The sequence below is a fragment of the Teleopsis dalmanni genome, chromosome 2 (genome assembly GCF_002237135.1).
Source record: "Teleopsis dalmanni isolate 2A chromosome 2, ASM223713v2, whole genome shotgun sequence".
In the NCBI taxonomy this organism is placed as follows: domain Eukaryota; kingdom Metazoa; phylum Arthropoda; class Insecta; order Diptera; family Diopsidae; genus Teleopsis; species Teleopsis dalmanni.
Window position 1 is genome coordinate 125,341,364 of NC_051847.1, and position 27,603 is coordinate 125,368,966.

General features: G+C 28.5%; 2 protein-coding genes across 2 annotated transcripts in view; one reads left to right on the forward strand and one right to left on the reverse strand.

Annotated features, from left to right (window-relative positions):
- Window positions 1-27,603, reverse strand: part of LOC119683788 (acetylcholine receptor subunit alpha-like 2) — a 64,146-nt gene that overhangs the window by 13,143 nt on the left and 23,400 nt on the right. The window lies entirely within an intron of this gene.
- Window positions 10,043-26,751, forward strand: LOC119683787 (acetylcholine receptor subunit alpha-like 2). The gene is made up of 7 exons (XM_038097651.1): window positions 10,043-10,348; window positions 15,219-15,373; window positions 15,451-15,631; window positions 16,257-16,416; window positions 22,281-22,860; window positions 23,034-23,235; window positions 26,447-26,751. Exons 1-7 carry the CDS (start codon window positions 10,127-10,129, stop codon window positions 26,639-26,641), a joined length of 1,695 nt encoding a protein of 564 aa, XP_037953579.1. The 5' UTR covers window positions 10,043-10,126; the 3' UTR covers window positions 26,642-26,751.

A 27,603-nucleotide genomic window follows, 5' to 3' on the forward strand; every position in this document is an offset into this window, starting at 1 on the left:
AAAAGATATTATTTTGAATAAATTCAAAGGTAGAGCAATTATTAAGTATATGATCCATGAATGGTGGGCTATTACAAACCAAACAGTTAGATGACTCATCGCCACTCAATGGGTACTCATGAGAAAGCTTTAAATGTCACATACGCGATCGAGTAAAACTTTGACATTTACTAATATTAATCAACTTGTAACAATGATTGTATGTGGACTATTCCATTGTTTCTTCGTTTTCCATATTTTTTTTTATAATATAGAATATATTTTTTTCACATAAAAAAAAAACAAGACTGAATAATTGGCGGCACAGGCAGCTGCTAGTTCCTTTAATTTTGTAAGGATAATGTATGCAGTTATTTCTGATAGCGTAGATACTTGCGCTGCCATTATTAAGACTTTTTTACTGCTTTAAAAACTATATTTCATTCGAATACCAGAGAATACTAAAGAATTCGAAATCGAATTCGATTTAATGAATTTTTTTTCGAATGTGCTGTGCAAGAAACCATTAGCTGATTTGGGCATTTTGTGTATACCTATATGTTATCATGTATGCATCTGTACATCCTACATATGTATATGTATATATACATATACATATATATATATATGCTATATATGTTATAAAAAAATTTATATATTATTTTAATTAGCAAATTTCAGAACAAAATACTTTTATATCAAATTAAAAATTCTTTGATTCACTCATTTAACAAAAGTGAACTGTGAATAAGTGAAGATTATCAACATTATAAGCAATAAAGAAAAATGCTGCTAATTTAACGACAAATGCTTGATCAACGCCTACGGAAGTACGTACTAACTTTATGCCAACAATAAAATTTTGACGAAAATGTAAACAAAAATGCAGCTCTGGTTCAAAACATGCGATTTGCACATAAAATTAAAACCAAAACCCGTAAACCATTAACCGTAAACCGAACAGATTGTGGCAAAAAATTAAGTTGACAAAAACAATTAAAATCTACATAAAAAATTTTATTTAACTTGGACTTCTAAAATAAAAATACAATAACAAAAACTGTATCAATAATAAAACAACAAAAGCAGCCTATAATGACTAGAAATTTTTTACATTATTTGCTTTATTACTTGAAGACACTCCAATTTATACTAATGACGGCTACATAAAGTGATACCAACAACAAACATTATGACAAACATAAAAAAGAGATCAGAGCGATAAAACAATAACAACATACATACGATAATGAAATGGTGTAGTAAAATAGAAAGGCAATAAAAGCAAATGCAAAAACAACGAGGATGACAACAACAACATTAATTAATGATAAAAATGCAGTTATTTTAGCTTGTAATTGCGTACAGATTTTCATTTCTTATAGCTCCACTTGGTTTGTATTATTTTAACTTATGTATATTTGTATGTATGCATATATATATATATATTATATATATATATAATAATATATATATATATAATATATAATATTAATATATATTATTAATATATTATATATAATATTATAATATATAATATATGTATGTATGTATCGTGTTAATGCAGCTAAGCCTAAACTAACAAAAATTTTTAATGATAACCATGACAAACAAATCAGTTAACTTTTTATGCTTAAACATTTTATACACATAGCATTATTGAAGAAAAGCAATTAATTTTAGCATAGCAAAATAGCAACAAATAAAGCGCGTCATTACACTTGATTTTCACAAACTTTAACACTCAAATTGTATTATTAATCACTTTTAGTTTTCTGGCACTAACAAATAAACAAGAAAAAACTAAAGGACAAAATAGCGTTCAACAATAAAAGTAAAGCAGCAAAATCCACCAGCAAGGACAACGTGGCATGAAGCAGAAGAGAAGAAGTAAGCATGCTTAACAGAAGCATTTCTTGGTGTCGTCTACTATATTTGCATGCATCAAGCACAACTGCGCAGCAAACAGCATAATAAGATGAGCAGAGGTAAAGCAGAGAGGCAAGCACTAAGCACCACCACACAACAGTACGTGTGTAGGTAATAGCACAGGCAGAACCTATTTATAATTTAGGCAACAATAATCAAATAAAACTTTTGTCATTTACATTTGAAAACTCAAATTTTAATTGAGTTTTCTTGCTTCATTGTTTGATCAACGGCATGATGATGATGATTATGATGATAATGTTGACAATAATAATGATAATGACAAAGAGCAATAAAATTGGTTTAGGCAGTTAGCTAAATTAAAACTTGAGGTAGACTACTAAATTTATGTAGGGCAGGCACACACACAAGCAATAGCACGTAACAGAGTATGAAAGCAAAAAGAAAAACAAAAATATTGTAGTATTGATGACAACAACAACAACCAAATATTTAAAGCAGATATAACAAAAACAAAAATATTAACGGCCACACAAAGCTATAAATTTGTACCATAAGCACAATAAGCACAATAATTACAATAACAGCAACAACATTATGAGAGCATAAAGAACGACGAAAAACAACAACACCACAACACAACAACAATAGCAACTAAAACCAAAAATAACTAGACAACTAAATAAATTGTTGTTGAAACTTAATTTTAATGAAAATTGCTTTCTCATAGTTCCTCTTTGAAATTCCATCATATTATGATTGTAAATTGGAAACGGAAACGGAAATGCTTGGGAAAATTTACAAATGCTTTTTGTTTTGCATTTAAGAAGTAAATGAAACGTCGTTTATATTATGCTATTTTTATTATTATACCATTTTTTTTACATTTTATTTTTTATAATTTGTTTCACAAAGAGTTAAAAAAGAACTTGCAACCAAAAATGAAGAAAATAAAAGCACAAATAACATTTTACCAAAAAGTGTTATAACTACAATAACGAAAAGCCAAAACAAACAACATAAACAGTACAAGAGAGATAAGAAAACAATATTAAGGGCTTTTAAAAATACAATAAAAATAATATGCATACACAAATGGGGTAAAGGGAAAAAGTTTAGTTCATGTGCCCTGATAGTCTGATAGTAAAAAGAAGAAACTTTTACAATAGTTTAACATTCCAACTTTGGTAAAATGTACGCAACACCTGAGGAACTTTTGACTGTAATACACTCGTTTATGCGGAATATCATCCCAAAGAACATAATCATTGACAACAATAAAAAGAAACAGGAACAGCGAGAACAATTGCGTGCACTAACAGCACAAAGCGCAAGAGGAAAGTACGGGTATATGAGTAAAATGAAACAGGAGCTAAACTTAGTACCAGAATTAAACGAATATATTACGGCAATAAAAAAACAAAAAATAAATACAAAAATAACAGTAAATTAAGCATTGTAGCGCAAAATAGTTAAAAAAAAAAAAGTAAATATCATATGAGAATAAGAGATATGAGAATAAATCAGCCAGTGAATGGTACGATACTTCTAAACTTTTCTGATGAAATTACTGCGATAAATTTGTTTTGTTATTTTATAGTGAAACCCTAATAGTCACCATTTTGTATACAGCAATGTTTGATATTTAACAAAGAAGGGTTTATAAGCATTAATTTTCATTTCTAAATAACCATTAAGTAGTTCATAAAAAGAGTTAATATAAAATCATTGTTTTTGTAAATAAAAGTTTCACTTTATTGTACTTACATATTACTAAACTTATATATCTAATTCTAAAAAGGATATGATAATCACACATCAAACCTACAGTTCCTGACACTTTGATTACGAAAACTTTAAAAGCGCAGTTTAAAGTACTTATGATTGGTACCAAAACTATGGTAATAGGTATGTCATTGAATACAAGGAATCTGATTATATTGGTTTTATGCAGCGATACCTATAAGAATAATTACATATGCGGTAACCCTCGCCAGCGAACTTAATTCCTGTATTGTGACAGGAGAGTTAAACTTTATTCATTATTCTGTATTTTTTTGTTTATCTTTGCCAATTTATTTTGATTTTAAAACATTCTAAGTAAATACTAGAATTTATTAATAAATTAAAAAAACATCAATATAATTTATATATAAATTTTCGCTTTATATATTAATGAAGTTCAAGAAGTTTTCTAGTATATATAGAAAGAAGCCAATCAAACGATAAATACTTAGCTGTACATTTTTCTAGAATATTCAAATTCTTAAGTTAAATTGTTAGTTATATTACACCATTTTAATAACATACCTATAACAATTCTAATTACTTATTATGCTATGTTTCTGTGGCTATTGTTTTCCAATGACTATTGCTTTCCAATGACTGTTGGCACTCATTAAATGTTTACACTTGAAACAAATTTCTTTATTTACAAACCCGTTCCAGAAGAAATAAGGTGTATGGCTTAACATGATTTTTTCGTAAAATAAAGGACTGTTTAAAGTTGCTCTAAAGCCGAATCTGAAAAATTTCTAAGTATAAAATATCTTTTGTCACACTATCTTAAGTCAACTGAATTTAATACTTCTAAAAATAGTAATCCTTATTAATATTATTATTGAATTTTTTACTTCTAGAAATAGTAATCCATATTAATGAAACTCTATATAGTACCATAAGTAAGTTCAAGTTGTTGAAACCGATGTATAATTGATTATTCTCGATTTGTATCTATAGTTTGGTTCATTAAGACTATCAGTAATATGTTTACGCTTATGAACGGTTGGATTCTACACACTGTTATACTGTTATATAACTCAAATCGTTCAAAATCAATTATTACTTATAGTAAACTCTGTCGGTGTATTAAATTGACCAAAATTCTCACGTAATTCGCTGAATAAAGTTGTAGAATTGTGTCTCTTTTCATTTACATATATTTTGTCATGAATACCAATATTAATTTTTGACTGGAAATAAAAAAAAATAGCCGGTTTCATGTTAAAGATATATGTTGTAGTAATTTTAGCAACCAATCGTTTATTCGTTGCAGGGAAGATTTTAGTGACTATAGTACTCTCCTACGTAAAGTCACACATAATTAATTAGGAAAGTTTTTATTTTAAATCAATTTTTTTAATAATTTAGGTAGCCAGACCAACACATCCGTAGCAAAATGTGTTAATCTGACCAGACTAACTCAAGAAGTTTTTAATTGCTCCTTTTTTTACTTCCATATAGTTTTGTAAGTCTGATATGAAAGAATAGCTAAGTGCCTTTGATTTTATGTTTGAGTATTTATTCGGTGATAGTATTACATTTATAAAATTTTGCAAAACATTTGTGTTATTAAAATATAAAACTAATTATTTATGTATAACAAAGTTATCGATTTTCTAATTTTGTAGATGAAAATGAGCAATATTGATCAAAACCTAATTTAAAAATATTGTTTTTAGACGTTTTTCACCAATTATTTTACATAACTTAATGAATGCTCGTGAAAATATTTCAAAGCGCTGAGAGTTTGAGTGTTATCCACATAAATATGATCCTTTGAGTAACTCCATAAAAAGTTTAAAGGTGACAACTTGCGTGATTCTGATAGTACCAGCACCCAAATATAAAAACACACTTGCAAAATATTTCTCAGACAATAAAACCAAAATAGACTTTACACAATTTTATTACGTTTAACGAAAACGTCTAAGATAAATATTTTGTGGCATAAGTTAGGCACTAAAATAATGTTGTCCACTCATCGACGAAATGTATATGAAGGGTTATACATTAAACATTTATTAATATTAAAACTTAATACTTTGTTTGAAGTATATATGTTATGTACTATAATTTGCTCTTACATCTATTTTGTTGCTAGGAAACATATTGATAAATTTTACCTCAACCCAGTGAATGAAATGGTCAATCATTATTTAATAAGTTATCGCGTAAAATACATTTATAAAGATTAAATTAATTATTCATGGCAGCATAAATGCCCATTGACTCCAATTATTTCATTAAGTAATTTAGTTAACACCAAATTAAATTACCCTATCACTTTTATTAAAGCAGCAATCATTATTTAAAAATCTGGATTGTTCTTTAAAGAAAAATGTATTTCTGATTTAAAATTGATGCAGCAATCAATTTTGAAAATCAATTATTTTGAGAAAAAATGATGTCTCGGCATCCAAACTAAATGAGACTATCAACTTGTGAAATGACGGAAACTAGGAGCTGTTGAACATATTTATAGATAGCAAAGCATTTAATGGAGAAACAAGGAATAGTAATTCTTAAGATATTTGCAGAAAATGCATTTTAATCATGACGTCAACAATTATTCTTATAACCGATATGACATAGAAATGATTTAAACAATCTTCTGAACCCACGCAGAGATTTAAGTTTGTGGCACGTTTCTTATGAGAACCAGTAAAACAGGTTTCGAAGTTTATGCTATGTTACCTTAAAGTAAAAGATAATGTTAGTACCCAACATTTGAAGAAGTTCGAATGTTATACTTCGGAAAGCTACATTTATTAAAATTAATTTAACTGAGGGGAAGATATAAATAAATGGCAGTTTTTAGAAATCAATTAAATTAAAATTTTAAAAATATCACATAATATTTCATATTATATTACAATATTAATAGTACTAAGCATATTATTCCAAGTCTATTATAAACCATGAAAGTACCATAACTGTGATCTCTATATACAATATATTGTTATAGTCAACAGGTAGCATTACTACTACTATTAGTGGTAATGTGTATAATATAATAAATTTTGATTATTAGCTTTAATTTTTTTGTTGGTGGGGAGGAGGTGGAATGCTTTAGGCACTGTCAAACGGACCGTCACCGGTATGGTGTGTCCGAGTCCTACTGTGTAATATACAAATTAAAATACCCCGAATTGGAAAGTCTACAGATTGCTCTTCGTTTTAGGTTAATTTACGTCCAGGTCATTCCACTATTCCCTTAACACATTTCCTATAAATTGTGTGATTTTGTTCAAATTTTCTGCTAGTTCTGTCATTTTTTCAATGATATTCTCGACTGTCTAAATCAATCTATTGTATAGTATGTACTGTGTAGTATGTATATGTACATTTCTATAACTGTATAAATTAATAAATAAATAGTACCACTTACTTTCTAATTGTTGTTAAATGTACTACTATTCGTTGTGAATGCATTACTTATTATGGTAAATGTTTTGGTTTCATGATCAAACCACTTAGAACAGTGGACCCCACCCTTTTTTTGACCAAATACCACTTTGATATTTTTGTTTAATTATTTACTTGGAAATTTTTTATGCTTATTTTCTAAGTAATGTCTCAGTGGACAAACTGCATGCTAAATATATACATATTTAAACTATGCTAAATTTAATTCACGGACAATTTTTAGCCACCCGTGGACCACCGGTTGGAAACCACTGACTTAGAGCAATAATATAATAATTCACTGTAATCATTACTTCATTGTGAGCTACTTCAATCAAGTATGACTGATGCCGGTGTGATTATAAATACACAATTAATAAAAGTCAAATATATGTAACAGCATTACTTCGAGAGAAATGTTCTTCGTAAGATCTTTGGTCCTCTACGAGTTGATGATGACTACTACATTCGAAAAAATGACAAGCTGTACAAGCTTTTTCACGACATTGATACAATTCATTGACATTGATTACCTGGTCATGCAGTAAAAATAGATAAAGACGCACCATTTGAAAAGGTAGTTGGAGGAAGAAGGCGTAAAGGTGGGGTGATCAAATTAAGAGAGCATTAACCGGACTTGGAGTACGAGACTGCATAAGATGCTCACACAGCAGAAACCCCTGGAGACACATGTAACGTTAGCCCGAAATCCGGAAACGAGTTAAATAATATAAACGGGTGCTTGACCCATTTAGAATTAAACTATTTAAGCCAGCAAAATAATAATGAAAATAATTTGATTTCAAACTTTAGAGATAAATTATTCTTTTGGATTTGCTAAAGATTCTACAAGTGTTCAAACTCCGATATCAGAGAAGTAGTCTAGAATAAAGCTGTTAAATAAATAATGTACTAAAAATCGTTGCAAATTCTTTACTTAAATTTTGACTAATACTAAAAATACTGGACATTAAATATTAAACAGTAAAAAAAACTAAACAAAACATTTGTTAAAAAATAATTAATGGTGCAAACACAACAAAAATATTAAATAGTCTAAAGCTTTTATTGACTGACATTAAAGAAACCTTTAATATCTTCCTTTTTTGTTAACTCTCATTTTATTGACACATGTGTATTCAATTTCCCATTACTTCAAAGTCTTTGGCTTCAACTTCAACTTTCACTAGAAAAAAATTGCCTATATTGCAAATATGCGTAAGCAATTAGATATCCTTGTGTGCTGACGGTTGTCGGAGTGTGTTTGAAGCAAAACAATGGAGGCAATCAAAGGTATGTAAAAAGAAAATACTGCAACAACACTCCAACAATTGTCAACACCTGTAAACAACAACAGCAACAATAACTACAGTAGAACACTTATCAGTAGCATCACTGTTAAGCATACCACAACATTGAGTTTTACTCAAGCTTGTGTGGTTGTGTGCCTTTATACAGGTGGAAAAAACTGGCACACTAGTGCACGTGTAGAACTCAATTCGTTTTCTTCCAAAGGCCATGGAGAACTATCGTAACACTTCAGAAACCGAATATGAAAAACGACTTCAATCCATGCTGCTTGTTGTGGACGAGAACCGCAAAGATAAGCGGAGGCATAAATGTACACAAACTTATTTTTTGGGCTGTGGCTCGTGAGAGCTTCAAATTTAGCATGTTGTACTCCGTTTAAAGTCAAAAAAAAAAAGAATGAACTTCAGGATGCGAAAGTGTAGAGTAAGTTCAAGTAGTAGACAATCTCTGGCTTGTTTGGAAAACTTTTTTCTGAAAGTACTTACTGGTACAATAATTGTATGTAGTTAAAGAGCCACAAATAAGAGTGTAAATAAGAGTATCATTAATGTAAGTGCCACAAACAAACATAATTTCTGTTAAAGGAACTTATATATTATCTATGAAATTTCTTATATATATAAATTCTTGTAACAAAATAAAAATATCTTTCAAATATTTTTATCTTACTAGTTAATAACAGTTAACTAACTCTACACTGTTTAACATAATAAATATAAAAAAGGGTGGCTCAATGTTTTAATAGAGCGCATGGTTCGGTTCATCTGCGAAACTACAGATTGCTCAAATGCCAAATGGAAGCTGCAGCTACAAAGCTACAAAGCTTTGCTCTCGTTTGGATGAGATATTCACAAAATATGATGCCTCACTGCCCTAACAAATTTTCGTCAGCGGCAGATACTCGTCGCTACAAAAACAATATTTGCGTCAGTACGTTTCTTGTGATTTTTCGCACAGGACATCGGAGAATTCATGCTACGAAGTGCTAACTAACGTTTTGTTGACGTAAATTTGTGGAATATTAAGCAGTGACTTTAGAGAATTATTTTAACCTATTAATGATATTTGTGCAACAATTTTTGTTTTGTTATGTAAAATAAAAAATTAACAATTTAAATAAAATGATATAAACAAGAATTATAATTAGTAATAAAATGTGAAAACAAAATGTAAAAAGTACTTAAGTCAATGACACACAATTAGTACAAAATCAGCGGTAACAGCTGCACAGGATTTGCCTTCATAGCCTGCATACCGCCGCTACCCGCGTCACACGCCCACACCCAGCTGGCGAAATAAGTACTAAAAGTGCACATATGTCAAATGTTACTTGACAAGTGTCGTAAAGCTTTTCGTTCTGTCAAGTGTTTGGAGACTTTTACGGCTGTGTTTTTAGCACAGGAGTACTAAAACACGGCAAAAAAGTTCGCAATAAAAACAAAGAAACATCGTACTAAAATAAACAAAAACACGTTGCATGTGTTTGTAAATAAATTACCGGCTACGTATAAAAACAATTAAAAACACTTCTAAGGCATATCAAGGACACAGAGCGGCTTTCTAAATTATTTATAAAAAACACTTATTTTTAGCAATTTTTACTACATTTTACTACGTTGTGACGTTTATAAAAATAGATGTGACGTAAATAATTTTGTGGAGTGACGTAGGTTAAGCTCATACTACGTCACAAGCGCAACAGTGACTTTTTAGAACTGTTTTCCGAAATTATACCTTAAACTGTTAAAATTAAACAAACATGATGCTCCCAATTTCAAGCTGCATTAGTCGTTTTATGAAATTATTTTATATTTTCTTACTTATGACTTTGTTATGTGAAACCGTCAATGCTAATCCAGATGCGAAACGTTTATATGACGATTTACTTAGCAACTACAATCGTTTGATACGTCCTGTTAGTAATAATAACCACACCGTCCTCGTTAAACTTGGCTTAAGGTTGTCGCAATTAATCGATCTGGTAAGTTTTAAAGAATGTTTCAGTACACAAATAAAATTTTAAATTTTGATAATATTTTAAAGAATAATTAATTTTAAAAAGGTTTTTGAATAATGGTAAAATTTGAATTTTATTTATTTTAGTTTTTTTGGCTTACCATACAACTGTTTCGAATACTGCTAAATAATAAACATCAATAGTCTTTAGAAGCAGCACATTGGTTGATTAATCCACATATAATTTTATGGACTACAAATGCACAGCATTGAGCCTGCCAATTTAGAAGCAATGACTTCACGTATTTTAACCGAACGAAACTTTCGTCAGTCAAATTTCACGTTTCTGGTTAAAACTTCTTTGCTTTAAATTGAACAGGTTTAAAATACTAAGCATGGCAATTGTAGTTCAACAATGATATTCGGATTTATAAAACCAATGAATATTTCCAAATCTTATTAATAATGAGTATCTAAAAATAGTCGAAATAGCTATATTATCAACCACAAAATTAATTAATTAAAAATTAAAATTTTTTATTATAAATCATTTTATTTGAATTATGCTTTAGGAACAATATTAATTAAATGGCAATCACGATAGTAAACATTAATATTGCTCATATGGTTTTTTTTATACATTACGAATTTTTTCCCCCTTATTAGTATATTAGATTATTGAAATAAATCTGAGTTTTCTAGAAAAATTCTGAAGAGAAAAACCCACCGCACTCATTATGAATAATAAATTCTATTTTTACAAAAGTGCTATTTTAATGAGTATTTTGCATAATTAGTATTATTTTCTATTTAAATATTTTAAAAATTATATTTACATATTTAAAAATAAAATTTTGACAATTAGGATTTGTATTCTTTGAAGTTTTAAAGGAACTTAAAAACGAGAAAAACACTCACCACGCTATGGGGAACGAATACATATACGGTATTCGAAAACTTCTGTATCTGACCTACATATTTTAAAAATATTTAATATTAAATTTTAAGTATTTTAAAAATTATATTTAAATATTTAAAAATAAGATGTTCACAATTAAGATTTTTAATGTTTAAAGTTTTAAAGGAACTTAAAAACGAGAAAAACACTCACCACGCTATGGGGAACGAATACACATACGGTGTTCGAAAACTTCTGTGTCTGAACTACAATCAAATATTTCATTCCTAACATATTTTTTTGATTTTTTGTATAATTCTTTGGAAATCACTCGTTATATAATCAACCTATTTTATTATTTGCATCATTCTTAAAATCTTCTTGATTAACCGTTACAAGTTTATTGTAAACACGATCAAATCTTATAAGACTCCATACCATTATATGCAATAGAAGAAACATTGCTGAGTTATTTTAAGCATGATCTTGCCAACTCAGGTAGTAAAAGTCATTCTGGGAAGTCAATAATAAACATTTCTTGATGAAAACACAGGAAACCTACTTTAACTAATATTGGATAATGATCGAATAAAAATAAGAGTATGAGAAATCTTATCGATCTATTGCTGAACTTGAACAAAAAAAATAATTTCTCAAACACTTCTAATGTTCTATTCCAGAATTTAAGCAAAGCAAAGTGGAAGCTGTTCACTTTTATAATATATCCACCATCACACTTAGCTGACCAAAGAAATATCAAAATTAATTTATGAAACTTTTTTAATGAAAGTGAAGCTTTGCTTTCAACCGAAAAAGTCGTGGTTCTATTTATTGAGATAAAAGTGACAACGTCAAAAATGAATGATCGTTGGATAAAAGTTCTAATCAAACGTCAAGGTAAAAACTTTAATAAATGAATTTTTAAAAAACCTTGCTTTCTATGTTAGAGCACCCCTAGAATGTATATTATATATTCATCAAAACTGGGTTCTAACATTTCTACGATTAGTGATCTTTATTATATCAAGCCACTATTAAAAAGATTAATAAATAGATATGTAAACATTGGAATGTATTGGTATTACGAAGAGAAATTAAAAATTATTATATTCAATTTATAATTCTTATTAAATTTTGTTTCGAACTTGCACACCTTTAGAAAACTGAAATTGAAATTACATACTAAAATTACATCCCTTACCAAACTGTATATATTCCGCTTGATGATTAAATGACAAAATACATAAGCTGTCACAGACTTTCCCAAACATTCCGACCTAAATCGAAACTAAATAGTGTCAAAGAGAATTCAGTATGTCCTCGTCTACTTAAAATACCAACAAGACTCTAAAGCAAGCCTAATACATATTATTAAATTATCTCTAATATATAAAATAGAGTTAGACTATCAAATATTATAGTGGAAACTTCAAAGCAAATATAAAATAAATTCTTATATAAGTTAGATTGATATTATTTTTTGATCATATTTTAAAACCTCTTTAGAAAGTAAAGACAAAAACACACTTTTAATACTGCAACTGTTTTCTTTGAAAGATTTCCCGATTCAAGACCTTGACAGTATCTTTTAGTTTCCTATTTACACAAATATTTTATATATAATATATTTTTAAATTAAAATGATTTATAATAATAATAGTTATAATAAACCAATTTATAATAAATATATGAAAGAAATAAAAATAGTATATGTATTACAATTAGAAGACCTGATTAAACCATAATTTCAAATTATTTTACATTTTAAAAAATTTATATTACTAAAGTCTCAATCTAAAATAATTTGTTTCTAACTGGAACTTCTTCTACAGCAAACTAATAGCTTTTAATCCGCGCAACGCTACTAAAATCTCTTTTATTTTTTACTCTTCTTTGTCTCCAACAACCCATCAACATTCTAATATCGTCTTACATCTTTGCTAAATAATATATTAAATGCAATTTATTCATGAAAATTAAAGTCATTTATGTGGCAACCTTAAAAAATTTTTTCAGTTACATTTTTATAGTAATGGATTTTTTGTAGTGCTGAGTTGCATCAGATTAAAATGTAATAAAATAGTTAAATCCTTCCAAGCTGTCAGCAAACACCGGAAAGAACATTAGAAACTGTGTACCGAGCAATTGCACTGTCATCCTATGAGGAATGACAACGTTGCAATTGGAAAAAAATGTTAGGACGATTGTAACAGTGTAATGGACTGCACACAACAAACCCAATCCAATATTAAGGAAAAAATTAAAATAGTAAAATGTAGAAGAGGAAAAAATATTAAAAATATGCGGACAAGAAATGCTATATTAAATGCAACTGCCAGCACCAGTGGCAGTGCCACCAATAGATGCTGGTTTCTTGTAATCTGGCAGCATTCATGCGGAAATTAAATTTAATGTTGCCACGCGATTTGTACGGCTGAGCCGTAGAGTTCGTGCAGAATGCACTCTAACAGTGATTTAATAAACTTAAAGTATCAATATCATGGAATTTCAACTCAAAAGATATAAAAAGCTTAAGTGTTGAAACTTTAGTTACATGTATAGGAGCTGATATTGATATACAATGCAATAAATATATAATTTTTCTATTTATTCTTCAATGGATCTTGAATTTTTCTATTTACATGGTAACAACCATTATTAAATAATCAGATCAAAATAATAAGTACTGAAGGAATAAAGCAGATTTCTCTTTATGAAATAAAGGAATTAACTAAATATTCGAAAATAATTGTATTCATTCATATAAACAACTTTTTTATAATTATAAAAGTATTAACACTACAATATCTACTGTATTAACATTGAAATATATGAAATAATGTTTATTTAGCAACCCACTACAAACCGATTTAATTCAGAAAAATAATAATAAATAGTTTATCAACTACAAGGATACCAATTTTGTGGTTCCAGAAGTAAACATGTATAAAACGCATCATCATCAAAATAAAAATAGTATACGTATACGTATATATTAATCCGAAAAAAACTAAGAGTGCAGAGCACTGGACACATGATACTATGAGTTCATCTATATCACTAAAATAGCAAACTGATTTAAGAAATCACTGTATAATCACAACCTTTCCAATTCTATAACGTAAGGCCATTATTATTATTATAATTAGTTAAATGGAAATTACTAAAAACCGTAACTCACTTGGTCTATTGAGCTTACTGGTATTCTTTCAACCGATCATTAGGCTTACAATGCAATAGAGCACTTTTGTATTATGCGTTATGAGTAGCAATAAATCTTGGAAAAGTCTGCTGCTGCTCATTTTAGAACATTAATAAGAAAAGTGTTCAGATGTTTCAACATCCATTTCATAAAAGCGGTAGATACTTATCTCTCAATGACTCATTATGTTGAGTTATTATCTTAAAATCCCCTGTGAGAGTTTCGATATTCTCTTTGCTCAGTGTAAAGAGTCTTTTAGAAACCGCCTCAGATGAGTTCATGAATCTCTAAGTTTGTTTTTGACCTGTGCCAAAGCCTGAAGTTTTTGAACTTCTAGTCTTCCCAGTATTTCAGTTTGTTCACCATAATACAAAATGGCTCAGTTCTAGTTGATTGATGTTTGATTCTTTGTTTGGTAAGTTAGTCCCTTTCGTTGTGTTCATGTTCTCCATATTCCGTGACCTACCAAAAGATAAAATTACATTGTTCCAATTCACTGAGGAGAATTACGTAATGGCAATGGTATGTAAATTGTACCCAAAAGAACTCCATTTAAAATGTGGTCCACATACATATTGGAATTATATGAATTTATATGAAAACTATGAAATAAAAATTTGGTTTTAAGTTTTTTACTCGTTTTCTGATAAAAAAATTCAAATTATTAAATTTGTTGGAATTTAAATTGCGCTGAAGACTAAACATTAAAAACATCATTACGTATATAAAGTTTCATCTTCATGAAAATATCTACATAAAAAAATGAAAACAACAAATTATTCTTATTTCATGTAGAATCTCAAGGATCAAATTTTAACAACTAACGTATGGCTTGAACATGAATGGCAGGATCACAAATTCAAATGGGACCCTTCAGAATATGGTGGCGTTACAGAATTGTATGTACCATCAGAACACATTTGGTTACCAGATATTGTGCTTTACAATAAGTAAGTACAGAATATGTGTGTTCATATACATAAATATTATTTGTATAAAAACGTTGAAATAATATTTAAATTTACAGTGCCGATGGTGAATATGTGGTAACAACAATGACCAAAGCTATTTTGCATTACACAGGCAAAGTCGTTTGGACACCGCCAGCGATTTTTAAATCCTCATGTGAAATCGATGTACGTTATTTTCCGTTTGATCAACAAACATGTTTCATGAAATTTGGCTCTTGGACCTACGACGGAGATCAGGTATCACTTATGTAAATTTACACTTAAGCCAACGACAAGAACATTGCCGTAAAGCTTAACTATTGTATATAATTTAACATCGTCTCCTTTTTCTGACTGAACAACAGCAAAAAGGATGTCCTCTATACTTCCCAAAAGTGTTAAAATATGAAAATAAAATTAAGAAAAAATCAAAGCCATTTTTATTGTTAGTGAATGCCATAAAAACACGCGCACATCATAAATTTACAAACTCGAGTCAGACGAAAACAGCGTGTGAGCTTCCCTTAAAATTTTTTGTTGGTGGGTAATTTTGGTTTGAATTTGGTTTCGGTTGTTACTTGAAGCTTTCACTTCAGTGCACAGATGTACCCTGAACGGAAATGGGTACGCTACTTAGTTTTACCACAATGCCACGCCTTTTTTTTGTCCTCTGACAAAAGTGTACAAAAAAATTATTAAAATGCTTCCGCTTTGAGTGTTTTGTTAATCGGCATCAAATATCAAAATCGTTAAGAAAAAGGCCAGTTGCAATCAAACGGCATTCCTAAGACTTTTGTCCTTTTATGATTTTATTTCCTTAAGGGTTTAATAGTATGTAATGTCCTTTTTTTGTTTTGTTTCTTTACACATTTTTGTATTTTAGATTGACTTGAAGCATATAAACCAGAAAAACGACAAGGATAATAAGGTTGAGGTTGGCATTGATTTACGTGAATATTATCCTAGTGTGGAGTGGGATATTTTGGGTGTACCTGCAGAGCGGCATGAAAAATTTTATCCATGTTGTGCAGAACCTTACCCAGGTAAGCTACCGAAATCCATTAAAGAATAAACAATAAAAACTTTTGTGTTACGATTGCTAAGACAATTAAAATTTTAAAAATAACTATAAAGATGTGAAAAAAGTAGATTTACGACAGATTTATAAACTTAAATTGTTTTACTATGAACGAAGGGACTAAAATGTGAAAAGTGTAGATATGAAGTGGTATTATAATGGATTTATGATGGAAGGAAATAAAAAAAGATAGTTTATTATAACTGGATACCATAATCAGTTCTTCTTTTTAACATTATAGCATTATATTTCTTTTTTTTAATCCTTTCAGTAATCTTAAAAATAGTGAAAAATATATATCTGATACATAAAGAAATTAAAAAAATTATTTCCATCCCTATCCTTCATAGAAATAATATCGACAATCCATTGAAAAATTCATTGCATCATTGGAACAACAGTTTTTATTCCAAAATCTTACAATTTCTCTTACAAAAACTAGTTGAAAAATACTCTTACTAATGTTTTATATTGGATTATATCTTATTATAATGTAATGTATTATATTATGCATTATGTATATTGGATTATCTACAAAAAATTTATAAAGTAGTATAATAAAATTATACATTATTTTTTTTTTTGTATATATTATTATATTCTTATATATGATATATAGAATAACAATATACAATACAACAATATAAATAATAATAATAATTTATATCTATGTTGTATTGTATTTTCTCAGGTAAAATAGTCACAAAAATAAAGTAGCGGAATTATAAAGCAAATCATAACAATTCTAAGTACAAATTTGTATTATTATTGAGAATTGTTACGAAAGTGCAAAATATAATCTGAGACAGGTTTCCCACTTGGTAAGGCAGACATAGCACCACCAATGAACAGTGTTAAATTAAAAAACAAATTTATGCAATTATATTATATTATATAGTATTATATAGTGCAATTATATTATATAGTATTTCATTTACATTCACATTTTTATGAAATTTATTTTAAAATAATCCTTCAGCAACTATATTCAAATAAAGTCAATTGTCACTTCGAGAATATGGCATTTTATTAGATGGTACAACTTTCCATCAGATTAAGAAACAGATTAGGAAAATTTTAAAAAATTGCTAAAACTGAACATTTTTTAATAATTTAAAATTATAACCACAAAATCTCCAAACCTATAAACATATTAAACATCAAAATAAAGGATTTTTATTAAACTTAAAATTAGTCAGATATTTAGTTGAATAAATTTTGAGACATATTAACTTATAGTCATATAAATTTCATGTAGTAGAATTAATTTCATAAATACGACATGCCAATTCCTTCAGCATTTAATTGTTTCTTAAACCAACTTATCATTTCTTAAATGTATTTCATTTAATATGAATAAAGTCTTTACTACATTGTTGGGTTAAGACCAAACTTGGCTTGTTCAATGTTCCAGTATCTAGAAATCGTGAATAAAAAGTAGTTAATTAAAAGAATACTTAAAGTATAAGGCTTGAGAAATCGTAATTCAAGAGTGAAGTCACTGAAGAGTGTGATGAAGTGTTCCATTAAGATAAAAACTATTATCTTGATGGATAAAACTAAGTTAATTTTTCTTCCTGCACTGCTTGACCCACTTTAATCTTACATTTCTGCAACTACTGCATAAGAACTACAATGGTTGAAATATATATAGGGTCCTTGGCTACGTTGAAAATTGAAGACAATTTTACAACTACAGCTCATCACCTCATTACAAACAGTTCCTACCAAACAGGAGGCAGAGAACATCATCAGACAGAGTTGTCATCCTCAAACATCAACGTTCGAAATTCAAATCATTTTACCTTTACAAAATAATTTCAAGAACACAATCAATTGATGAATTGATTTAAGTACATATGGGAACAATTGTCATCATATGATTATAAGGTAGTCATTTAGGCAGATAAGCCATTATCTAGTGAAAACGAAAGGAAACGTCTATATGAAGGAAATAAACACATACAGTTTCAATTTTATACATATACAAATTTATACAGGATGTTTTATATCAATGTACTTTATCCTCGAAAAATGATTTTTTAATCCAAAAAACGAAAAAAAAATTATTACTGAAGGAAGGATCAATTTTAAATTTTTACTAAAATAGAAGGTGTCAAAAGCAACACTGCCCATAAAATATGAGGTTGAAAAATGCGTAACATTTTATTTTTATTTATTTTATTTACTTACTTATTTATTTAGCCATAATAAACCATTACCGAGATTCAGCCTAATACAGCGTGTATCCCTACGACTTTCTGCTGCGTGCCTTCTCCAGTCTCGTACATCAAGTCCAGTTAGTGTTCTCTCAACTTAATCACTCCACCATAGACACGGTCTACCTCTACCTATTCTTCCACCAACTACTCCTTCAAACACCTTTTTCGCTGGAGCATCTTCATCCATTCTTACGAAATGACCAAATCAGCGAAGTCTCTGGATGTTAATTCGCTGATTTATATCAATGTCGCGATAAAGCTGGTCATCATCGCCAATTCGTAGAGGACCAAAGATCTTACAAAAAACTTTTCTCTCAACTTTTATTTAGTATAGCTTAAGTCGTTTTGTAGTTTTTCGCCAATAAAATATTTCTTAATTTGGTTTGTATCTAAATAGGTTCAAAAGTTATATTGGCAAGTTATTTTTCCTCAAATTTTTTCTTAATTTTATATATTTTTGTACATATTCATTTATATTTATTTTTTGTGCATCAGTACCTGATTATTTTACAAGTAATTTTTATTGAAGAATTTTTTCCTGTCACCAACGTTTGTCTATAATCGACCAGTGAAGCGCAATTAGTTTATATAATTTTAATATGTAATCAGATTCCTAGTTTTTTCTATATAATACTTTATAATTGTACTAAAAAAGAAATATTAAAGTATGAACTTTTGTTGTCTTGTTTATATACCCCTACACAGCTCCTTTTTCTAACAATTTTGAGTGTATACTATAATCATTTATGAATATTATTTTCTGTTTTGAAAATTGTTTGACAAAATATTTTTAATACTTTTTAAGAACAATACAATTTATTACATAGTCGTAGCTTATAAATAAGGCAACAAAATGGAAACAATTAACGGATTAGGTTTAATGCAATTTGTTACTCCTTGGGGGTTCTTGAAATGACAACTTTTCAGTTTTTAATTAACCTTGAAGTAAAAATTTGACAAATAAAATGCAAATTTTGTAGCCTATTTGAAGGCATAAAACATTTTACGCCAGAATCCTCTAAAATTTTAGATGAAAACTTTTCATTCCACACAGCGCTCTCCCACTCACACCGCTGAATCCAACTTTAAGTAAAGTAATTAATTCAGTTGACCTTTTATTTCTGAAATGCTTTCAAATTCAACTTTTGGTTCCATGCCTTGACAGCACCAGAAAGTTCAATTATAATTTGAAAGTTGTAGTGCGCCTATTTAAAACAATTAATTTTTTAATTTGTTCGTTGTTTATTTTATTAATTATTTTTTATTTGTTACTTTTGTTCCAATTTAACAAGTTTAGTCGATATTATAAAATTTTATATAAATTTTATTTATGAATTTCTGGAAATAAATTAAACTGTGTCTACAATTCCAGAAAGCATTTGAGGATGCATTTTAGAATTGTGCAAATTTTTATTTAAGCACCTTTTATTTATGCCCCAAAAATCAATTTCTGCAGAATTTTATCTAGACATTTATGGTTAAACTTGAATATAAATTCATATATCAATAAATATAAATTTATGACAACTATTTTTGCAGCTGCAAATTTAAAATAAATTCAATAAAATTTTAATTTGCTTTTATTATGTTGTATTATTTTGTATGTAATTATGAACAAATAATAATGGATTTATGTACAAACGTACAAATGTGCAATGTTAGGTTTTAAAGAAACAATTTATATATATTTGCAGTTGTATATTTATATTAGTTTCAAGCTTCACTTATAACATATTTCATAAATGCAGATTACTGCAATTTTTCGTTGATGAACGTATAAATTCACTCCACAGACAACTTGTATAAAATTTTTTCGAATTGGAAACAGCATGAATCCAAAACCTTCTGGTGGTTTCATATCTTTAGATGTCGCTATCAAGTCTCTTCTATAAAATTTGGAGACTTTAATTGAGAAGTAAGAACCTTACATCTTAATATGCAATATATAGTTTTATATTTGTTGTCTGTGGCCTAAGTATTCCATTTAGCTCAAAACTGATTCTATGTACTAGTCCGTCACGTAGCCAGACATTCAATTAAATGGGATTCTGATAATTATAACAATAAAAATAAATTTTGTCTCTTTGAATGGTTATATTGCATTAACTGTTATAAATAATTTTGAATATAGTCCTTTGATTTTAAAAAACCTTAGCCCCTATGGGCTAATGCCAACCTATATCTACAGAGAAAAACATATGGGACATAGAAATACGCACGGTATTTGTGTGATTAATATTCGTTGATTCCAAAAACTCCTGCACGACGGCTTTATGCCATTGCAGAACACTGAAAAGTTAAACTATACAGACTGCTGATATAAACGTACTTTAGAATAAAATGATGTAGTATCTTTTAAATACATTTTTTATACCTATTATAAGCTTCCAGATGTAGTGTTACTTTGTTTTATGAGATCAAGAACACATCCAATAAATTTACAACAATAGAATGAATAACTAACCATTTTAAAATCGAGTTAGTTATTTTTAAACAATATAAAAATTTTTGAAATATAGAGTTTCAACTAATCATTACAGTGAACTGACTGCTATTAATTCTAAATTACTATACGAATATGTGTGACATACGTATTTAAAAGAGGTATTCACTCAGTCTTGCAAACTCATTGCGAAGTGCATGAAATGCTTGCAGAGTGCGTAAGCTTGCAATGGACAACAACAAAATAAACGCACTAAGTTTCTTGCAATTTTGCTATACCACACAGTCCTAGTCAAAAGTATTTGCACAACGAAAGTTTTTGTACATATTGCATTACAACATGTTTTTATTGTTGTTGGAAGTAAGTTAAATAAAAAATTTGTATTGTCACTTAGCTTTATCTATACAGAACCAAATAAAAAAAGAATTGGAAAGCTCACTGTTTATTTGACAAAAATATAAGCAAATGCACTGATGCTTATTATTTGTCAAAAGTATTTACACAAAACATTGATCTCATTTTTTTTCTTCTTAATTAATAAATTTTTTTAAAATTTGTTTATGCTTATTTAATTAATATAATTATTATTTAGTTACACCTCCTGTGGCTCTGAATGATTATTTACACAAAAATATTAAAACGTTTTATATCGGAAGCTAAATTATTTGTGCAATCTCCACTCTAACAAATAAATCAAAAATAATATATAAAATAATATATAATGTATAAGTATTTATATAAAATACCGACTGTGCTGTAATTCTACTTATGACAGTTTAATTTCAGAAATAACAAGAATCGTTATAAAAATTTTATAAAAACTCCATAACCACAAATGATTATTAAACCACTTTATCGTTAAAGTTAATCCACATTATAGTCGAAAAAAGGTTAGGAAAAATTAAGCAATAAATATTTCTTAACTTTTCTATAATTAATAATTATAGTTAATTATTTAACTGACCCAAAACCGTACTTGACTTTGTGTGTTCTAACTTAGAGTTTGGTCAATTTATTGTAAAATTTTATTATCAAATTCACTGTGAATGGAACAATTGAATTAATTATAGTTATTTTTTAATTGTTAAAGAAATATACTATTCACTTGAAATGTACAAGAAAACGTGATTTTCAGCAATTAATATGATTGTTTCACCCTTTCAGATATATTCTTCAACATAACATTGCGACGGAAAACACTGTTTTACACAGTCAATCTCATTATTCCGTGCGTTGGCATCTCATATTTGTCCGTGTTGGTATTTTATTTACCAGCAGATTCAGGAGAAAAAATCGCATTGTGCATTAGCATTCTATTATCGCAGACTATGTTTTTTTTGCTCATATCAGAGATTATACCGTCGACATCGTTAGCATTGCCACTTTTGGGTAAATATCTATTATTTACGATGTTGCTGGTTGGTTTGAGTGTTGTCATAACGATTATCATACTCAACATACACTATCGTAAGCCGAGCACGCACAAAATGGCACCATGGGTGCGTGCCTTCTTCATAAAGCGTCTACCTAAGTTGTTACTGATGCGCGTACCCAAAGATTTGTTACGCGACTTAGCCGCCAACAAAATCAATTATGGCACCAAATTTAGCAAGACTAAATTTGGTCAAGCACTAATGGATGAAATGCAAATGAATTCAGGTGGCTCAAGTCCGGACTCTTTTCGACGCATGCAAGGACGTGTGGGTGGTTGCAATGGTCTGCATGCCACTTCAGCTACAAATAGGTATAGGATTTTTCTTAAGCATTAAATAAACTTTTTATAATACAATATTTTTGCAAGGATTTTCCTTTTAATTTAATTTTGAAATATCTTTTATTATATTAACTTACACAGCATTTACTTTCATACTTCAATAATCGTATTGTACGTAATCCTTTTAACAATTTTATGTGCAGATTCAGTGGCCTTGTCGGTGCGCTTGGTGGCGGCTTAAGCACACTAAGTGGCTATAATGGCCTGCCCTCAGTGCTCTCCGGTCTCGATGATTCTTTAAGTGATGTGGCACAACGCAAAAAATATCCTTTTGAATTGGAAAAAGCCATACATAACGTCATGTTCATACAACACCATATGCAACGGCAGGATGAGTTCAATGCGGTAAGTACAGCTTCATACTCTATATTTACAATTTTTTCTTTATTTTTCAATGTACTTTCCTTGCACTCTAGTACGGCTAGTTAAACATTTTTTACCATATCTTTTCGCTGTCATTTAGTATCCTTTGCAAATTTTTTTTGCAGATTGAATTTTTAATTGGACTTTTGGGACTTGGTGTTCTTCCTGCTGTTTTCGCGACTTGTTTTTAGCTTCACATATTTTTCAACGTTGGTTTTCTTTTATTGGTTACATTCGAATTTTTTATCTCTAGCTACATTTTACAGTATTTTTACAGCTCATCTACTGCTGCTCTTCAATCAATGCTTCTGGCTGATGTGATGGCACGATTGTGCTTATGGATACTATAAAATCTTAACCACAGAACCAACACAGCCAACATTGAAGTTTTGCAATAGATTGATACTGATTGAGAAATTTTTAACATTTTTTCAAATTGCACTAACTTTTTTCCCCTTCAAGCAAAAATATCAACTTGTATATCGTTATTGTTGTTGCAAATATTTTCAAAGATACTCGTATCTTGGTTGAAATTGAAAACAAATATTTCAACTTCGTTAAATCCGCTTTTAATTGCTTTTGTGCAATTGACTTGCAGTTAGGTTTTTATTTCTTTTTGTCCTGAGGTTATCGTTTCAATCAAGTTTGCAATCCACTGCTACCGGCATTGTGTAGAAGTATGAAATAATCTATACAACATACATCTAGGTGAGGAAAAAGCACGAAATATTTTAATAGCTAGTGTAAAATAACAATGGACAGAAACAACTCGACTGCAGTTCATATTGTTGGCATGCGCTTATGGTCAATAGAGCACTACTCGACTATTCGCTAGGTTATGCATTTAATCAGCCAACTACTAGGGGTTAAGAGTAAAATGCTTTAAGGATAGAATACAATGCAAATTGAAAGTACAGATACAGATTTATTAAAAAGTTTTAAGAAAAGAATATGTTGATGTGAATGTTGACTACTGTAGAACAACTTGATATACAATTGTATGAACATGACGTTTGTACTATCAGGACCATAAACTTATTTTAGGATTAATACTGTACTTTCTGAAAAATAGGATTATTATCTTAAACAAAAAAAAATTTTTATTAAAACTGTAGTAAGTACATACTTACATATACAAATTTTCAAACAAACAAGCTAAAGTAAAACGCTATAAAGCGCGTTCATATAAACGGGACTCACCTAAACCTTTGTCCGTTGAAATACCACATTAAATTTTATGGCATTCCAACTAGTCTTTAGTTCGAATTTATCTTCAATTTCGCTATCCTAAAGCGAGAAAATATTTGTTTCAGTTATAAAAACATTGCAAGAGCACTGTTTTACTTTTTAGTCCTATTACATAACTTTGACTGTAGATACTATATACAGAAATAGACAGAAATATAATTAGAAATAGACGCTATATATATATGGGAAAATCATACACACTAATTCTCATCAGTGTACCTACCTACAATATAGTATCATGTCAATAAACCAAGACTAATGAATTTTTTTACTCTGATCTGATAAAAAGTGGATTATCTCATATCGCAATCGTAATTGTTTTAAACTTTCGGAGAGTAGTTACATGGTGTTGAGCCTAATTGCTTTAGTATAGCAAATAATACAGTATATGTAGCCAGAAGCAATCTTAATAATTTTATCTTAGCGTTCCCAACAATTTTAAATAAAATGAACCACCAATATAATGAGATTATCATTATATATGACTAAATAAGTTTTTTATATAAATTTAGTATCGTACAGTATAGTAGAGTATAGAAAATGGATTGCGCAGATGAAATATTGTATTTTCTTCTTAACAAGCCGTTGCACTGTTATCAAATCATGATAAAAGTAATTAGTAGCTGTATAAATTTTAAAGTATTATGCTACTCCTATTGCCATAAATCGAAGTATAGATATTCTCCAGTAGCAACTGGTGACTATCTTGCAAAGGTTTCTCTTTCAGGGAATTAAATATAATGATATATTCTGATATATTTATCAAAAATATTTATCAAAAAAATTATAAATTGTTTTATGTTTCTAATATAAATACTATAACTTTTTAATGGTATATAATTGTAATTAAGGATTTTAATATTTTATAAATATAATATTCGACTATAGATAATGTATCATAACCCACTTAAGAATATAAAATTTTTTTTCTCATCAATATTGTCAATTAAGATTATCCCCTTACTATATGAATTAAATTAACAACAAAACATATAAAAAGCTTTAGATTGCTTTTAAGTGAAGTGCATAAGAACTTCTTTAAATGTTATTGAGTGAGAAGTATCCTTCGTCTTTCATATTTTGTTTTCGATTATGTTGTCCCCTTTAACTAAAGTATCCTTTTGAATATTTTATTATATTTTATTGAAAAGATTTCTTCATTGATATTTCTATAAAATCATCTTCGTTTTTCTGTATTTTGTGATTGCACATTTCAAGATTTAATAGTGAAGTATAGGTGACGGGCATAGTATGCTTTGAAAATCTGTCCACTTCAGTAAATAATGAAAAGTCCCAAAGTCTTGCCAATAAATGGTTAACATAATGAAAAAATTATCTTCACTTTTAATTAGTATTAAATTGTTTAAACTAATCAATTTCCATTAATGTGTAACTTAATCAGTTCTTTTATACAAGCATATACTTATTAAACAAATATTATGTTCGATAGACAAAAAAAATTTTGCTTCCTTAAATTAAGTGAAAATTATCTGAAGTTAATCTCAGCAAACAAAAAAATAACTAAAAAGAGTAAGGTGGTTTATTTAATTTAATTTCAAGAAATTATAAATATTAACAACAACATATTTTTGTACCTTTTTTACCTATATCTTTAGATAAATCTTTAAACTGATCTTTACAGAGCAGTTTAAAGTAAATATATAATAGATACAAAATTGTGTGCCCACAAATATTTCAAAAAAAAATAGTTTTTGTTATTATTAAGAAAAATAAATTTCTTTTTAAATCTTGAAATAAGTTTTATCTACAAAAAAAACAATTCTAAGAACAGATATGGTTTTAAAGCAGGTATATAATTTTGAATTTGCCGACAAGTATCCTTTCAAGTAGAGTATTATTAAAAATAAAACACTTTCATTCTATCTCTAAACAAACGTTCAGAAATTTTATTCTATTAATTAATCCATTTATTTTAATATTTCAGGAAGATCAAGATTGGGGTTTTGTTGCTATGGTCTTGGATCGATTGTTTCTTTGGATATTCATGATTGCATCGTTAGTAGGTACGTTTATGATCTTATGTGAAGCACCATCCTTATACGATGATACGAAACCTATTGATGTGGAACTATCAGTGATTGCTCAGCAAATTTACAATTTAACTGAAAAGAAATCTTAAGAAGACTTTCTTGCCTCGATTTAAATAATATTAATAACAGCAATGCTAAAACAGAATGTTAACAGATATGAGTGTTATACCATACAATTATTATAGCTTAATTAAATTAATAATTAATAATCAAACAAACATAAGTTATATTAAATTTTAATCAATTGAAACTATATATGTAAAAATTGTAGACTTTAAGATTTCAAAGATTTTTTAGTCAGTAAGCATACAACATTTTAAATAAATTATATTTAAGTTTAATAAATAGCATTTATTTTATTTATTAATTTAATTTAAAGTATTCTCTTTCTCTCTCACTTTCTTAAGTAATTAATTCAATTGAAAAGTTGAAGTAAACACTGGCCTTACAAAATTCACTTACAGCTTTATTGCTAGGAGTATTTTCCTATATTAATAGTCAATAAAATATAAATAATAAATTTACTGCTCAGTTAACTTTATAAACTTGAATGACCCGAATAAAATTAATGGTATAGGGCATTTTATTTGTTTCTTCCTTGTGAAAGAGCTGCCCATTATTCTCTAACAAAAATACTTTCTTAGCTATTAATCTATGGTATGTAAAGGTTCTATTGGACATTTATCCATTTATTTAATGGATAAATTTATTAGTATATTTGTTAAGTCACTTTTTAAAATTATTTTGAGCAACGGTAAAATCCCTTAAATTTGACAATTAGATTTCCTAAAACAAATTAAGTCAAGCTGGTAATAAATAACCAAGAACAAAGTAAAATTTGATTTTACTAAAATGTCAATAGAATTAAATCAAAATTAAACTTAATTGAATTCAAGTAATTATTAATTAAATAAAGGAATGAGATGAATCTGATATGAATTGTTTAAACATCGTAGTGCTTGCCTTGAGTGCGTTTCACATGGAGTGAATCATTATCAGAAATCGTCTCAACACTCAAAACTGAAGCTTATGATTTGGGAGATCTTCGATT

Bases quoted from the DNA above. Each gene is read 5' to 3' on its own strand.
- LOC119683787 (XM_038097651.1), top strand. From the start codon at position 10,127: ATGATGCTCCCAATTTCAAGCTGCATTAGTCGTTTTATGAAATTATTT. The intron at 15,632-16,256 runs GTATCACTTATG...TTTGTATTTTAG, and splicing joins GGACCTACGACGGAGATCAG to ATTGACTTGAAGCATATAAA. The intron at 16,417-22,280 runs GTAAGCTACCGA...TCACCCTTTCAG, and splicing joins TTGTGCAGAACCTTACCCAG to ATATATTCTTCAACATAACA.